This window comes from Branchiostoma belcheri, unplaced genomic scaffold, assembly GCF_001625305.1.
Source record: "Branchiostoma belcheri isolate BF01 breed outbred unplaced genomic scaffold, Haploidv18h27 scaffold90, whole genome shotgun sequence".
Classification (NCBI taxonomy): Eukaryota; Metazoa; Chordata; class Leptocardii; order Amphioxiformes; family Branchiostomatidae; genus Branchiostoma; species Branchiostoma belcheri.
This window is the reverse complement of record NW_017804576.1, coordinates 1,313,439-1,329,045: the sequence shown is the minus strand read 5'-3', so window position 1 is coordinate 1,329,045 and position 15,607 is coordinate 1,313,439. Positions and strand designations below refer to the sequence as shown.

The 15,607-nt window shown below is 48.6% G+C and overlaps 1 protein-coding gene across 1 annotated transcript in view; it reads right to left on the bottom strand.

Moving 5' to 3' along the window:
* Positions 1-593: 593 nt before the first annotated feature.
* LOC109487930 (isthmin-1-like) overlaps positions 594-15,607 on the bottom strand; it is a 41,025-nt gene continuing 26,011 nt past the window's right edge. The window contains exons 3-5 of the mRNA XM_019792032.1: positions 14,747-15,242; positions 10,508-10,591; positions 594-1,620 (exon numbers count right to left, since the gene is read on the bottom strand). Coding sequence (XP_019647591.1) covers positions 1,109-1,620; positions 10,508-10,591; positions 14,747-15,242 — 1,092 coding nt within the window. The 3' untranslated portion in view covers positions 594-1,108. The remainder of the gene's footprint in view (positions 1,621-10,507; positions 10,592-14,746; positions 15,243-15,607) is intronic.

The following is a 15,607-nucleotide window of genomic DNA, read 5'->3' as shown; positions in this document are numbered from 1 at the left end:
AGACACATGTCCGAACCACGGTAACTTTTTCTTCTTAACTGTGGTCAGGAAGCTGTCGAGTGGGCCTTGCAAGGTGTGGATGCGTTCCATGACTTCTTTGTTTGTAGTGTGTGATGTCCAGTGAACCCGTAGCAGTCTGAGAGGGATCTGCTTGGAGATTAAATGCTGACCTCCATGCAGATCATACGGTGGCAAGGCAGTATATATCTATGGGCCAGAGGAGTGTCCATTAGCCACCGAAGCAACCTACCATACATATACATATGATGTACGGCGGCATTTTTTTTCACGGTAAAAGCTAGGAAACACTTTTATTCATACAGGTTAGGCACATAAGATTTACTCTTTTTGACCCGGGTTCGAATCCGAGCTTGTGTTTTTTTTTTCACAAATATCATCGCTATTTTTCATGATCCTCCCTTACATTTTTGTTATTTGCAATTCGACATGGATAATACAGGACATGGTGGTGAGGTACTCTAGCTGTAGCCTTACATTTGCAATTCGAATGTCACGATTTTTATACGTTTTTGGAATTCAAAAAAGGGCTTTTTATACGCTCGGATATGGCTCTGATATCGACCAGTCATATGGCATATGACATCGAAAGGCGACGACCGTTTACGAGACGGAAATTTTCGCCGCCGCCATGTACGGCCCCCTTACCCGCGTACACTCACCCTAACACCGCTGATCAGCCACGAGCCGTGCGGCTGACGAGTTGAACCAGGAATATAAAAGTTTTTCTTCCAAACCTTCCGATTATCAAATTTCCGTCCTCACAGCACGAACTTGTTGCTCCAAGAGGCTTTGGTTCGATTGTGACTAATATATAAATCCTGTGGAAAACTTGAGGCAATGTTTGTTGAGTTTCATTTGAGCCTTTTCATCCAAGGAAGTTATTTCTCGTCTGTTTTTCTTACCCAGTCGTTGTGAAGATGACATTCCAAGCCGAACGGGTTCTGGTCGTATCGTGCACAGACACGTTTTTCTGGCAGTGCCATCCTGTATACAAGGTGTTGGATATGCTATAGTGTGCCGTGGTTAGTGTCCTTCTTCCTTTGGTCTTTTTCGTTCATATACACATAACGATATGAGTTCAGGCGACTCAGTAGTTCTTGGCTTCCTCGACTTGCCTGTACAGCTCGTTCTCGTCCGGGTTGTCTGGGCATTCCTGCGCGTTGTTGGGCGGTCTGACCTGGTTGTAGCGAGTCCAGTCGCCCTTGCACAGGATCCAGGGCATGATGTCCACCCTGTAGTGCAGTTCCCGCGAGATCTCGGTGCTGATGAGGTTCGGCGTGCCCGCGGCCTTACCCCGGGTGACGAGTCTCATGTCGCCGTCGTAGCAGCAGTGCTGCGCGGCGAGGCTCGTGCTCTCCCGGCTGAGCAAGGACCGTATGCAGTACCGCGCGCCCGGCCTGTACACGTCCAGCCGCTCGCGGGGTCCCGACGCGTCCACCCAGCGCACGATGCGGTTGTGGATCGGGTCCCAGACCTGGTTGTTGTAGGGCAGGTTGACGGGGTAGAAGCAGGGGCAGCTGGGCAGGTCGTCCAGCTTGGAGAGGTAGGCCAGCAGGAACTCCGAGCGGCACTGCATCCACTGCTCACAGCTGTCCACATCTGGAGAGGAAAAGAAGACGTTTTACTGAGAGATGCATCCACTAGTCACAGTTTATAATATCTACGTCTGTATGTACCACACTGTCAAGAACACCTCAAGTGGCGATACATAAATAGCCTCTACTAGGCGTCAGAAGCGACTGGAAAGAGTAGAAACTGGCTAAATAGACAGATAAAGTCTGTCTATTTAGTCTGCTGAATTAAAGGAGTACAGTTCCCGAAGCTCTTAGGAGCGGCCAACTGTACTCCTTTAGCGGTACTAAGGCCCCAAATACATGAAAACCAAATCAAAAGGTTTGGGAGTGCATGTATCTGAAACCCGTTAAAATTCTGTGTCCATTTCTCATACAGCAATAGCTACGACCGTCCATGTGATACCGGCCCCTTTTATCCACCGGTAACAGCTGTCTACATCTGCGATAGGACGTCACACACACACACACGGAGCATCACCCACAAGTGGGAGACGAGCGGTCCATCCCAGCTGTCGACACACGCAAACCAGACAAAACATACGCACTGAGTCCTGAAGAGGCCGGTGAAGTAAGGAAAGACCGGTCAGGCGAAGTTCAAAACGAACAAGCGAAGAGGGTAGGACTTGTGTCTGGTCACCGGTAATTTAAGTAAGCCCAATTTCTTGTGTTGAAAATTACGGTTTAAACCTGCTCCGTAATGGCTTCTACCAACACTACTGTACATACAGATGAACTCTCGAGATAAAACGGAAATCTGTTCTACATCTGCCCGCCGTTGCTTGTGTTGTAAGGTGAGCGGGTGAGCTGACGGCCGCCGCCGTGTTACGACAGGTGCACCCGTGTTGCCGCTCCGTCAGATCCCTCCGGGCCTCCCCCGACCGGCCACGCCCACTGCCCCGCCCACTTCGCACAGGGAAGGCGGTATCGTGTCCACAACCGTGCCCATCTAGCCTCTACCAGGCTGCGGGAGGCCGCTGGAAAGAGTAGAAATTGGCCAAATGGAGAGATAACATGCCAGGGGAGTTGGTCTGCTAGAGAGTACATGACATGTACAGTTTGCCGCACCCGACGCGAGTGTCTATATAGTTCTTCGCCTAAATGGGTGAGAGTTAGGGTCAGGCGCGGTTCTGGGTAGTCTCTATCCTATCCAGAACCGTGCCTATCTAGTTCTGTGCCTGAATGGGTTAGGGTTAGGCTCAGACAGTGTTCTAGATAGTCTCTATCGTATCTAGGACCTTGCCTATCTAACTTTATTCCTGAATTGGTGAGGGTTAGGATCAGGTACGGTTCTAGATAGTATTTACCATATCCAGAATCGTGCCTACCTAGTTTAATCCCCAATACTAGAGTTCCCCGATCTCATACCTTCGCCAAATGATGTTAATCTTTATGACTGACAAATTATACCCCCCCTGATTTAACAAATAGGAACCTAATTTTCATGAATTATATCATTTTATCATAATCTAAACCAAAAGACAGTCTTATATTAACAAGCAATGTATTCTAGTTTTCCTAATAAATTATGCAAATGAGGTCCTGATTTGAATAAATTATGTTTAATGATGTTCACCTCATCTTAACTTACAAATACCACAAGTATGAAATTCCAGGCAGTTATCATTACATAATTATAAAATTTTCTCATTAATTATGCAAATTAAGTCATTATTAACATAATCAATATCTGCCTTTGTTTCTCTCGTTGTCAGTTACCAATGTCACAAGCTTCAATTGTCCTATCATGGAATGCAGCTGATTTATAGAATTTCCCCATAAATTATGCAAATTACATCCATATTTGCATAATTGTCACATCATTATATTAAGCATCACGTAAGCTACCTACATACCAAAAATCATGACGATCCGTCAACCGGTTCTTGAGTTATTCCCTTTTGAATATTTTCAAGAATATATCCCTGCAGTTCCAGAGCAAGCCGCTAGGGGGCCCAAACTCAGGTCACTTCTTCCCCAGCACAAGAGCTACCTACCATCTAAATTTCATCACCATAGCATGTCTAGATCATGAGATATCAAAACCGGAAGTTCAGCTGCAGTACTATAACAAGCCGCTAGGGGGTCCAAAATCTAATCATTTTGAGGTCTCATCAAGACCTACCCACCTACCAAGTATCAAGACAATCCATCAAGGCCTTCTCAAGTTATCGTGTTTACACACACACACACACACACATACACGAACGCCTCTGAAAACATAACCTTCTTGGCGAAGGTAATCAAGCAGATCCTACGGAGCAAGGCTGTAACCACCAACTGGCCAGATCAGTGACCGTTAGCAACGGAAGTGTTTTGGTCACCGTACGATCTGCTTGGAGATTATACCTGAATGGGTTAAGGTTAGGATGAGGCAAGGTTCTGGATAGTCTCCGCGTATCCAAGTAGTAGACTTTCCCCAGGCACGGTTCTGGATACGCGTGGACTATCCCGAGATTCCCGACCGTTTAAAGCACGGTTCAAGATACGACAGAAGGTGTCAGACGAAATTTTGTTTAAGCCCTAGAACTGTTTAATTATTGCACCTTTAAGGAAAAGATAAGCGAGTGAGTGAGTGATTGAGTGAGTGAGTTTTTTCTAGTAAGTAAAATACTCGTACATTGCAGCGTAATGTCTGTCTGCACTCCAGCATAACTATAGTTACAGATGGATGACTGTTCAGGTTTCGTCCGCGTGTTTTCCCAATTAAAGGAAACGTTGCCCGAGCGGTACCCCGCCCCTGTGCGGTAACTTAAGGGCCGTCCAAACGCACCTGTGGTAACAAGGTAAGACAAGGTCGTCACGACAGGCGGCCCCCACGCTACCCGGAGAGACCGGGTACCTGGGAGAAGGCCGGTAAAACGGACATGGATACTGTCTTCGCCGAAAATCATCGGCATATTGACGGCACGTGCCAACTCAGCAAATCACTCCACAGCTCTTAACACGATTATAATGATTATAAATCTTGGCATAATCAATTCAACTGGGAATGATGCAGAATTTTAGACGGCTATCCAGTGATCTTCATCAGTGAAGAAGTGCACCAGTGCAGGCAAGCTGGACCCTCTATGGCCGGCCAACTCCTTTGGTAAATGATGTCCCCCTCAGCCGATTTCTACTATTTATTCATCCTGCAAAGGAGTCTGATGGAGACTAGGAAAGAATTAGAAATGAAGGTTTACGTTCACTTCAGATAGTGTGGAACACGGTTTATAAGCATCACCCTTCAGTTCCGAGACCACGTATGTAACAGTAAAATAATAGACCCGTAGATTTCTCGACAGGTACTGAAATAAAGAGAGTTTATCTACTCTGAAGCGTCAGGATGTACAGAATTGTGACGTTTTCTTTGGGCATTTCAGAACGTTTTGTTCTGGTATTGCCAGTATTTGCAATAGATCAGGTTGAAAGCTGCACTATTCCAACTCCGTCCAACACTGAACAGAGACGGGGGGCGACACAGGTTATCTGACACGTATGACCCGCTACTACGGTCACGTGTCTCTGACGTCACGTTCCAAGAGTAGACGGGTCCATTCCGTGAACAAGGCTGACGGATTGGGTAAGTCCCAATTTACTCAGTGTTGGAAAGAACGTCTAGTCCTTTTTGTCATAATGAAGTTTACCAACACAGATGAACTTTCATGCTATTCCAACCCCTGTCCTCCTCTGACCTCTCATGGCCCAGTGCCACAACATTGACGTCATGAAAAAAACTTTACGCACAGATTTGTCACAGTAAACGCTACTATTGTAACAGTGTCAAACGCTGCTATTGTAACAGTGCCTGGGTTGCGTAGCGGTGACGTATTCTGCGACAGCGTGCGCTACCGTAGGTGTTTGCCACAATCATTACGTGGAGATTGCTGTCACCGAGATGTTGACCCAGGGGTAGTCAACAAGCCCTTAGGACTTCTGTTTTCAACCCATTCCATTTGCTCTGAACTGCATATAACGTTATTACTATTCAATCACTAACAGTTTTATCAACTATCGTTGACTACATCGTCTATAATTTTTTTTTTAATTCCAACATGTAATCACCAGACGCGTACGTGGTGACGACACACTCAAGTTTCTTCAACTTATATTAATGCCGCCACCAACACAGGGGACAAATACATGACAGGACAATACTCATTTACGCCTGAGCTAAGTGAGGCAAGCCGTGTAAAGTGCCTTTACATATTTGTTTTGTACTTTTTGCTCATGAATGTTCCATAGGAGTGGGCCTCTTTAAGCACGTTTGCGTTTTGTCCCATCCTCATTAATTACATAAATTCCAACAAATAAAAAAAAAGTATTTTGTGCTTATTCATATCTGATTAGAGTCTACGTGAAGTTTTATATACGCTCCAAGACATTCGTCATCAACTATTCAAAAATGATATTGTTTTTGTCCCAAAAATAAATCAATATATTGAACAAACACAGGTGACCTGTAGGTCGATATGATATGAGATAATTGATGGTAAAACACACGGGGTCATGTCCCCGCACCATTCAGCCAATACAGTAATAGTGACCACTCAAAGTTTGTCAAAGCCAAATGGTCTCCTAATTAATGTAGCCTCTACCAGGCTTCGGGAGGCGGCTGGAAAGAGTAGAAATTGGCCAAATAGAGAGATAATGTGAGGAGGGAGTGGGTCGGCTAGAGAGTACGTTTTGCCGCACTTGTACTCTCTAGCGGAACAACTCCCCCGACATGTTATCTCTCTATTTGGCCGATTTCTACTCTTTCCAGCCGCCTCCCGAAGCCTGGTAGAGGCTATGATTAATGGTCTGACGCCTTTGCTCGGTCCAGTCTTCCGTACAATGCCGCGTGACGGCTTGGCAGCGGCCAGGCTAGCGGTGACGAGTCCCACCTGCACCTGCGGTTTGTGAGCCACACAAAGCCGTGTGTTTCCCCCTGCACCGAGTCCCTGCGTTCAACAACGTCAATATTAACTCAGGGGGTTACATGAGAAGGGACCGACCGACGCGGTTCGCTACAGCGGTCTGGCGACAGGCAAACATTAATCTCCAAGCAGATCTTTTGGCGGCCAAAAAAGATAGTATCCAACACGCGGACAGTATCCAGCCGGCCGACAGTATCCAACCGTTGGATGGGCCGGCTGTCAGAAAAAAACGGGGCATAGAAAAAGGTCACAATCTTCCCATTCAACCTCTGCTTGGAGAGTAGGCAAACATGCGGTGTGTGAATCAAGAGGTCCCGCGCTCGAGTCCTGACATGTCACCGATCTTGTGCCCTTGGGAAAGGCACTCCACACGACTTTCCTCACTTCGCTCAGGTGAAAATGAGTTGTATTGGTGGCGGCATTAATATAAGTTGAAAAAACTTGAGTGTGCCCTCACCACGTCTTGTGATTAGATGTTGGAATATAAAAAAAAACATGCGGTGGACGAGGCATGCTTTATTTACATCCTGAGCAATATTCCTGTGATCTTTGAGTCCAATGCCATAAAAAAGGGTAGTCCTATATACCCTTTCAGGCCGTAGGGGCAATGGGTTGTTGATTCGTTGTGTCTAGGACACAGTGTTGGAAGGTGGAGCCCATCTCTCTCTTTCCCTGGCCGTTTTTACCTCCCCAATCGAAGTCAGGTACACATTTTATACCTGGGTGGAGTGAGGAAAGTGTGTAAAGTGTCTTTCCCAAGGACACAACGTCTCGCCAGGAATCGAACTCGCGACCTATCAACCTCGTGTCCGCTGGCCTCACCACTCGGACATTCGACGCCTAAAAAGTACGAGATTTACGACAAACTTGGGGCAAGCGCCAGCGAGCTGTAGAAGAAGAAGGTCTCCCGTGCTCTTATGCCGAGCGTAGGGAGGTGCCCATCTCCATTTCGTAGCCTTTGGTCGACACACAGGTGTACAAGGCACTACAGCAGGGGGCTGGTCCGTTGGTAGTGCTGTGTGTTTGACCTTCCCACATTCTTTCTCATATGTGCAGCTGTAGTCATAGTGTTATTTCTTTGTACGGTTTAATTAATAAGGAGAGTCTCGTTTGACCCAGTTCCCATGGCCGTCTGTCTGTCCTCACCTCCCCACGCCACGCCCGACCAAACAGCCCGGCCTTAGTCTCCACCAGACTTCTTTTGCGGGGTGAATAAATCGTAGAAATCGGCCTAAAAAGGGTATTAATTGGCCAGAGAAGGTAGCCGGCAAGAGAAGCTCCATTTCCCCGCCAAGACGGCCTGGATGTCACATTGTGTTTACAGATCCACCGGGAGACCCCACAGCGCTTGGTTGCGCGCGGGCCTGCACGCCGTGTTGTTTATGGCCTAAATGATCTGAGGTGCTAAGCTACTGTCCTTGTTCGGTAGATGAGGGGATTACTTTTATGCCTTTTCATCGTAGCGACATATCACAGACTTCTTGGCGGGGAAATGGAGCTTCTCTTGCCGGCTACCTTTTCTGGCCAATTAATACCCTTTTTAGGCCGATTTCTACGATTTATTCACCCCGCAAAAGAAGTCTGGTGGAGACTAGCCCGGCCTCTCCAGCGGTGGTTTACCGTTCATCCTCACACCGCTGGCGGGATGAAAAGGCGATGGAGTCAAGTTTGCGCAACAAATCCGGACCCCCCGCCCTTGTTTGTGTAGGTTCGCGTCCCCGTGAAGGCGGAAAAGCTTATATCTAAAAACAAACACGGCGAAACTGCCGCAGTGTTACACGCACAACAAGGACCGGCAGGAACTGAGCGAGTTGTTTGTGGCACCACCACGCCCCCGGCACAAGTTACCGAGTCTACAACAGTCCAAGCAGACATTTTGGTGGCCGCAAAACAGTACCAAACTGGCAAGACAGTACCAAACTGGCAAGACAGTACCAAACTGGCAAGACAGTACCAAACTGGCAAGACAGTACCAAACTGGCAAGATAGTACCAAACTGGCAAGGCAGTACCAAACTGGCAAGATAGTACCAAACTGGCAAGATAGTACCAAACTGGCAGGACAGTACCAAACTGGCAAGACAGTACCAAACTGGCAGGACAGTACCAAACTGGCAGGACAGTACCAAACTGGCAGGACAGTACCAAACTGGCAAGACAGTACCAAACTGACAAGACAGTACCAAACTGGCAAGACAGTACCAAACTGGCAGGACAGTACCAAACTGGCAAGACAGTACCAAACTGGCAAGACAGTACCAAACTGGCAAGACAGTACCAAACTGGCAAGGCAGTACCAAACTGGCAAAACAGTATAAAAAGGGATTTTAATTGGCCAGAAAAGATGGGCGAGCTGAGAGGGTAAAATTTGCCAACTCCTCTGGACCTTTTTAGGCCGATTTCTACTATTTATTCAGCCTGCAAAGGAGACTGGTGGAGACTATAGCCTGAATAGATGTTCCGTGGTAGCCTCTACCAGGCACCGCGGATCGCTGAAAAAATAGAAATCGGCCGAAATAAAGGAATAATGTACCAGGGGAGGTAGCCGGCCAGAGAAGATCCAATTCGCGACCCGCCAATTTCTCCAGCGACCCGCGGTGCCTGGTAGAGGCTTTGCCGCTGCCAGTCGCGGGGAGGGGTAACGTCACGCCGCTGCCTCGGGCGTCCTGACCCGCGTCCGGTACGCATTGTCTCTCCGTCTCGTCAGGTGCCGGGGTGGAGAGGTCAGAGACGTCACAATCCGCCGTTCTCCATCAGTGTCGCCCCAGGAATGCCACCAATCCCTCCCGACGAGGTGATGACAACACGGAGATGTTGTGGAACTAACGGGTGGCTGTTGCGATCAAGCGACAAGCGATCCGAACGGGTCGTCGAAGAGAATACAGGCCATTTTCATACTACACATTGACAATACGATTCTATTTCTTTGAATTGAGCGTATATCACTAACATTATCACAAGTCTTACGTAGCCTGGTATCCAGCCTTGTTAGCTTTAGTCCGCTTCCCAAATCCGCTCCCCGTCTTGGGAAGCGGACTAAAGCTAACAAGGCTGGATACCAGGCTAGTCTTACGTCCATGGCTTTGACAACTACATTCTGCTCGAATCTAACGTTGTTATTGGTCTTCGTTGGCTCAGTGTATATATTCTTTTGTTGGGACTACTTGGTGGCTGTTGAAATCATTGCAAACGGTCCTAACAAATCGACAAAGAGAAACTGTCCATCTTTGCTTTCATCCTACACAGACGATTCCATCTCTGAATTTATTTCATATCATACATCCATGATTTTAAACGTGAGTCTCTGCCAGTGCTATTACAGTTTTGCTCCATTGGTCTCCTCGGCTCAGTGTTGCATGCTTTTGTCCAAACTAACACCGTGTTCTCGGACGCCCCGGTTGGCAGCCATTCGGGGGCGTTGTGAACGTCACCTGATCTTAACGAGGCCAAGGCCGACTGTCGGCAGGAATGCGGGTGAGTCGGCGGCGACTGGAGATGTTCTACCGTGGGAGAATGCCATCAAAGCGACACCGGAGGTAACAGGTAAACTCTCGTGACCTTTTTAGGCCGTACGGCAGAGGGCTTTTAATCCACTGTGTCTATGGTACGGTATTGGAAGGCGGAGCCCACCCCTCTCCATTCACCGCCTTTTACCTCCCCAACCGAAGTCAGGTATTTTACGCCTGGGTGGAGTGGGGAAAGTCGTCTTAAATTGGCTTTCCCAAGCTAAGGACAAGCTGGGAATCGAACCTGTTGCCTCTTGGTCCCATGTCCGCTAGCCTGGCCACCCGGTCCTTCGACTTGGCCGGAAGAACAGCCTGTGGGTATCATCCGGATTTCGGTCCGCTACGCTCGAAAAAAAATCACTTTTGAATGATTTTTCAAGTACAGCGGACCAAAATCCTGATGGTACCCAGGCTATAGAGAGGGAACCATGATATAATCAGGCACGCACAGACAGACGGACGGACAGACAGAAGACGGACGGACAGAAGACGAGGCCCAGACGACGTACCTGCCATGTCGAACGGAGAAGTCTCCTGCTCCTGCGCGAGCCGCTCCCCGATCTGCACGGCTTCTGTAGGCTGCAGCTCGCCGCCTGGGGGGGGGGGGGGGCAAACAGACCGCTGATATCAATGATATTGAAGACGAACATTTTATTTTGAATTGTACACTAATAACGATAAACGCACAAAGCTGTTCAACCTTCTCTCCGCCGGCTCAACAGAATTTGTTACATTTCATGATATAGATAAATTTAAGTTCATCCTAGAAGGCAATAACCCTTACTGTGTACAAATAGGTAAATATATCAAAGAATGTTTAGACCTTAGAACAAGTAGTATTAGTTGACCCGTCTATTGTTCTGTACGTAGGATATTTTCGTTGTACCCATGTATATTTGTCTGTATATCTACATGTCTTAGACCATACGAAAGTCGCTGTACTTTTTGTTGTGTCAATGAAGTTCTTCTTCTATCAACAAGTTTCTTGGTTGCGCAAGGGTACTCGTACGAGATTCTTTATTGACACAACAAAAAGTACAGGGACTTTTGTATGGTCTTCTACAACTAAAGATCTAACAAAGCTAAATGCACGTATGGATGACGTCATCCTACGTACAGAATATATGTATGCGGTAACAATAAAGGTTTAACTATTTTCTAACATGTGGTCTCTAAGATCGAAACATTCTTTAATGTACTGTATATAATTAATTTACTTCTCTGGGCAAAACATAACGGAAGGGGGCCAGGGATAAGATTGCAGCAAATGTAGCTATGTAGGAGGGCCAAAAGTGGTTAGGAAAATATGATCTTCATCTCAAGGCCGTCACTTGTTATTTCGTCTCTAATAAGTATCCTCCAGAAGTACGTTAGGCCACACCAAGTAAATTTTATGGATGACGTCCGCGCGCGCATTGATTTTGGCCTCTTCCTAGAAAAAAAACCGTGAGAAATTTCGCTTCCTGTAACTATGACCAAAGAGTCACGACAATGCCGCAAATCGTCGGATTGACGTGAAACCCGTAACGCGAAGAAAGTGTCTATTGACAGGACCATCCTGTCAATAACAGAAAATTTTTCACTGTCCACTGTTCCACCTGATTTATTGCTGTTTTGATGATGAATAAAAGAGTTCTTGCTTGTTACACTGTGTCACCTCATTCAATTTGTGTCCTGACATTTGTCGTCTCTTAGTATATTTCTAATCTAGGCATCTTGTTTTTAGGGCCCTTCTTGTTTTTTTTCGCCCTTTCGCATTAGATGTAGGGTCTCCAAAGGACGTCATCCATAAAATTTACTTGGTGTGGCCTTATGATAACTATTGTTGATGAACTTGGTCATAGAACGGAGGGCCATTTCCTCTCCGGTCGGAATCATGCCAATGATGCCATAGAACGTTATTTGCGCATCCTACAGGACATGCCTTGGTGGATACAGCTTGCAACGCTGCCTCATGTGACGTGACGGACGGTCCGACAAAAATACTCGCCCCGATCATCGCCCTTTGCTGCGGCCCGCTGTCCTGTGTCACACAGTGTGTGTGTTCATCTGTTGGCACCACGGGCGGCCATTTTGAGTTTCAAGGACGTGCCCCCCTGGATAAACCGGGGGCGAAGGCCGGTAATCCGCTCATAAATGTCGGCAGCTTTCTGACATTCCGCCGGTCAGGCCCGAGCCGGATAGCCTCTACCAGGCACCGCGGATCGCTGGAGTAGTATAAATTGGCCGAAATAAAGGGATAGTATACCAGGGGAGTTATCCGGCCAGAGAAGATCCAATTTGCTACCCGTGCAATTTTCCAGCAATCCGCGGTGCCTGGACGAGGCTATGGGCCGGGGACCGGGGACATCAACGGTGCCGTAACACCAGAAGGTTATCCCGCCACTGGTACCAGCGTGGATGAGGGAGAAGCTGCCATTCCTCGCATTGACGTAGGTATCACATGGCACCGGTCCTCAGAAGCCCCTGCCTTGCCCTTTAGGGTACTGAGTAGATACGGGCCTGCGCCAACATGTTCCCAAGGAAATGTTACCACAGACGCCCCTCAGTTAGACCCTGCTGCTCTTGTGTGCTGTCTCTGATCACAGTCTGGGATTCAGGCTACTGGCCGGTGTTCTGGCCCTGACAACAGCCTGGGATCCAAGCTGATACAGAGTCTAAGTACTCTAACTATGGGGCTACCCTATGTTCTATCCCTTACAACAGCCTGGTCTCCAGGCTACTCCTCCATCCTCCGTCCGGCCGTCAGGTCGTTAGGGAGTGATTGATACCGCGGCACGCGCCGGGCTGAGCGCCGGGCCGGGACTAATCCAACCCCGGTGTGCCGATAGCCTCCACCAGGCTTGAGGGCGCGGCTGGAAATAGTAGAAATTGGCCACATAGAGAGATAACACGCCGAGGGAGTTTAGCCATCCAGTTTACAGTTTGCCGGCCCACAAAGAAGATACCGAGCAGTCGTCAGGGCGCTCCGCAGCTCAGCACGGATGTCTTACCAAAGCCTCTACCAGGCTTCAGAGGCTAGCCTGGGTGCCATCCGATTTCTAACGACAACCCCGACATCGGGTGGCACCCAGGCTATTCAGAAGCGGCTGGAAAGAGGAGAAATTGGCCAAATAGACGGATAACATGCCAGGGGAGTTCGTCCGCTGAAGACGACTGTTACAAATATTCATACTTTCCACAAACTATCAGAGATTGGAACATTCTGCCCCAAGAGATATCTGATACCGCGGAACCCACGAAGTTCAACGCTGCAGTACTACAACACCTGAGGACGCAGCAATAGCGCACCGCACAGCTCCCCTGCACGCTTTACCCCAATTTAGGGGTGTTGTGCAGTACCTAAACAAGACAAGACAAGGAGTACAGGGACGGGAGAGCCAAGCTGAACTCCTTTGGTGAACTAACTCCCCTGGCATGTTATCTAGCTATTTGGCCAATTTCTTCTCTTTCCAGTCGCTTTTGAAGCCTAGTAGAGAGGCTAAAGACGAAATACAGCCGTCCAGCACAGAGCAAACCCTGTGACCCCGTTGTTTATTATAGCAGACCTCGATGCCTTTCCCATACCTGGTCCGCGGCATGAGTGCTGAAATGTTGAGAGCGAGCACCCCAGCCTTCCCGGCGAGTGTTGTTGGGATTAAGTTTCTTTAATTATTTGCCTTAGCCTTGTACAACCCCTTGGTGAGTTTAGGAATCCGTTTTCGGTAAGTCGGCAAACACCGAGCCCCGTCCCCCGGCCGTCCCACGCGAACTGACCCATTTTCTTCCCGCCTTGACCCGAAACTCCGCGAACCGACAGACTCCGGAACTTCTGACTCTCGTCAATCTTCGGCTCTTTTACCTACGGAGTAATTAGTAGCTGTGAGCCGTAACAGCGATCGCGGTATTTAAGTAAAGAAAGGGGTCCGACAACCGGTACAAACGTTAGCCAGCGGACGGCACAGTGATCAGTCGAAGGACCAGTGCTCTAGAACACGCTTATTTTGTGAAACAGTGAAAACGACGCAGAGCGCTCCGAATTCCCTGGTGAAATTGCATAACTTTACTGATACTAGTGATAGCAAAAAAGTTGTTGACAGCAGTATTTGCATGTGAGCCGTAACAGCGATTGCAGCATTTAAAGAAAGGAGTCCGACAACCGGTACAAATGTTATATATGCTCGATGCTGCTATAGAGATGACCACACTAGACCACAGCTTGGGCCAGACTGATCTCAGACCACATGTGTACAAGTCCTACCCCCTACACAAATGTTAGACAGCGGACGGCACTATCATGCAGGGCAAGAAAGCATGCTCGACCCGATGTTCTATCGTCATTAGTAGCAGTCCAGAGAACTAATCAAACGGCGATTGAACAAGACAAAGCTTAAAGAAGCATATTGGAAAATAGGCTGCACCAGACAATAACGACCGAAACCATGACAATATCAGCACTTTTACCTACCTACCAACACTTTTAGGACTTCTAAAATTCTACAAGAGAAGCACAGGAAGGACCTCATTCGGTCATTTCTATTCGACCTGATTTGGTATCGTCCAGGTTGTGGGGTTGTTACTTTTAATTCATCTGTGCATGTCTACTTTCGTGGACATCACGATTAAAAAAAATGCGTATGGGCACCCCTATGGTCACTATACTAAGACTTCTAGATGTCTAGAAGACTTCTAGGACTTCTGGAGGACTACTGTGTCAGGATAATAACGCACTATAAACGCTACTACTGACTATAATTACTGGGTCTTACCTGGCGCCTGTGTCGGTAATCCAAGAATATATCCAAGATCATCCTCATAGTCAAGATGATTATCCTCCTCCTCCTCCTCCTGGTCCCCATCATCGGTCTCCTCCTCCTCCTCCTCATCCTCATCCTGCTCTGAACCCTCCCTCCCCGCCCCGTCCCCCTGGCTCCCCTCCATCTCCCATAGACCCTCGATAAACTCCAGGTCCTCCGACATGGACGCGTTACCCGTGATCACCTCGATCGTCACCTCGATGTTCGGGTCCTGGTTGGTCAGGTTCAAGTCCAGGATCTTGTTGACGACCACCTGGCCCTGCGGCGGCGCCCTCTCCGCGTGGCCGCTGCGCGTTTCTCTGGCAACGGGTCCCCCCGAGGATGATGACGCGTCCTGACACGTGCAGCGCCGGGCGCGGTTCGCGTCGTCTGATGAAGCCTCAGACTCGGTCCTGTCTGCCGCCGCTGAGCCGGTGTCTCTCCGGTACAGATCCCCGACGCCAGCCTCCTGTAGGGTAAGGGGGAAGAAGAAGAGTCTCTGTAATTGTCTTTATTGGTTGAGGAAGAGCAGAGAGAGGCACATCAAAGCGCGTGCTGTGGCGTGGTTCTCTTGTTTGGCACCGCGGCAGCCCGCTTCCACCGCGCGGCGATTAGGCGGCACGGCCCCGGGCGGGGAGCGCGCCGGCCGCCGCCACTTCCCATTTCCGGGTCGGCAATCTCAGGGAGCTGGCGGCGGCAAGGGGCTAGTCTTGGTGCCAGACTGTTCTCAGGGCCAGCCCCCCAGTTACACCCTAGCCTGGATGGCAGACGCTTCTCGGGGCCAGCCCTAGCCTCTACCAGGCTTCGGGAGGCGACTGAAAAGAGTAGAAATTG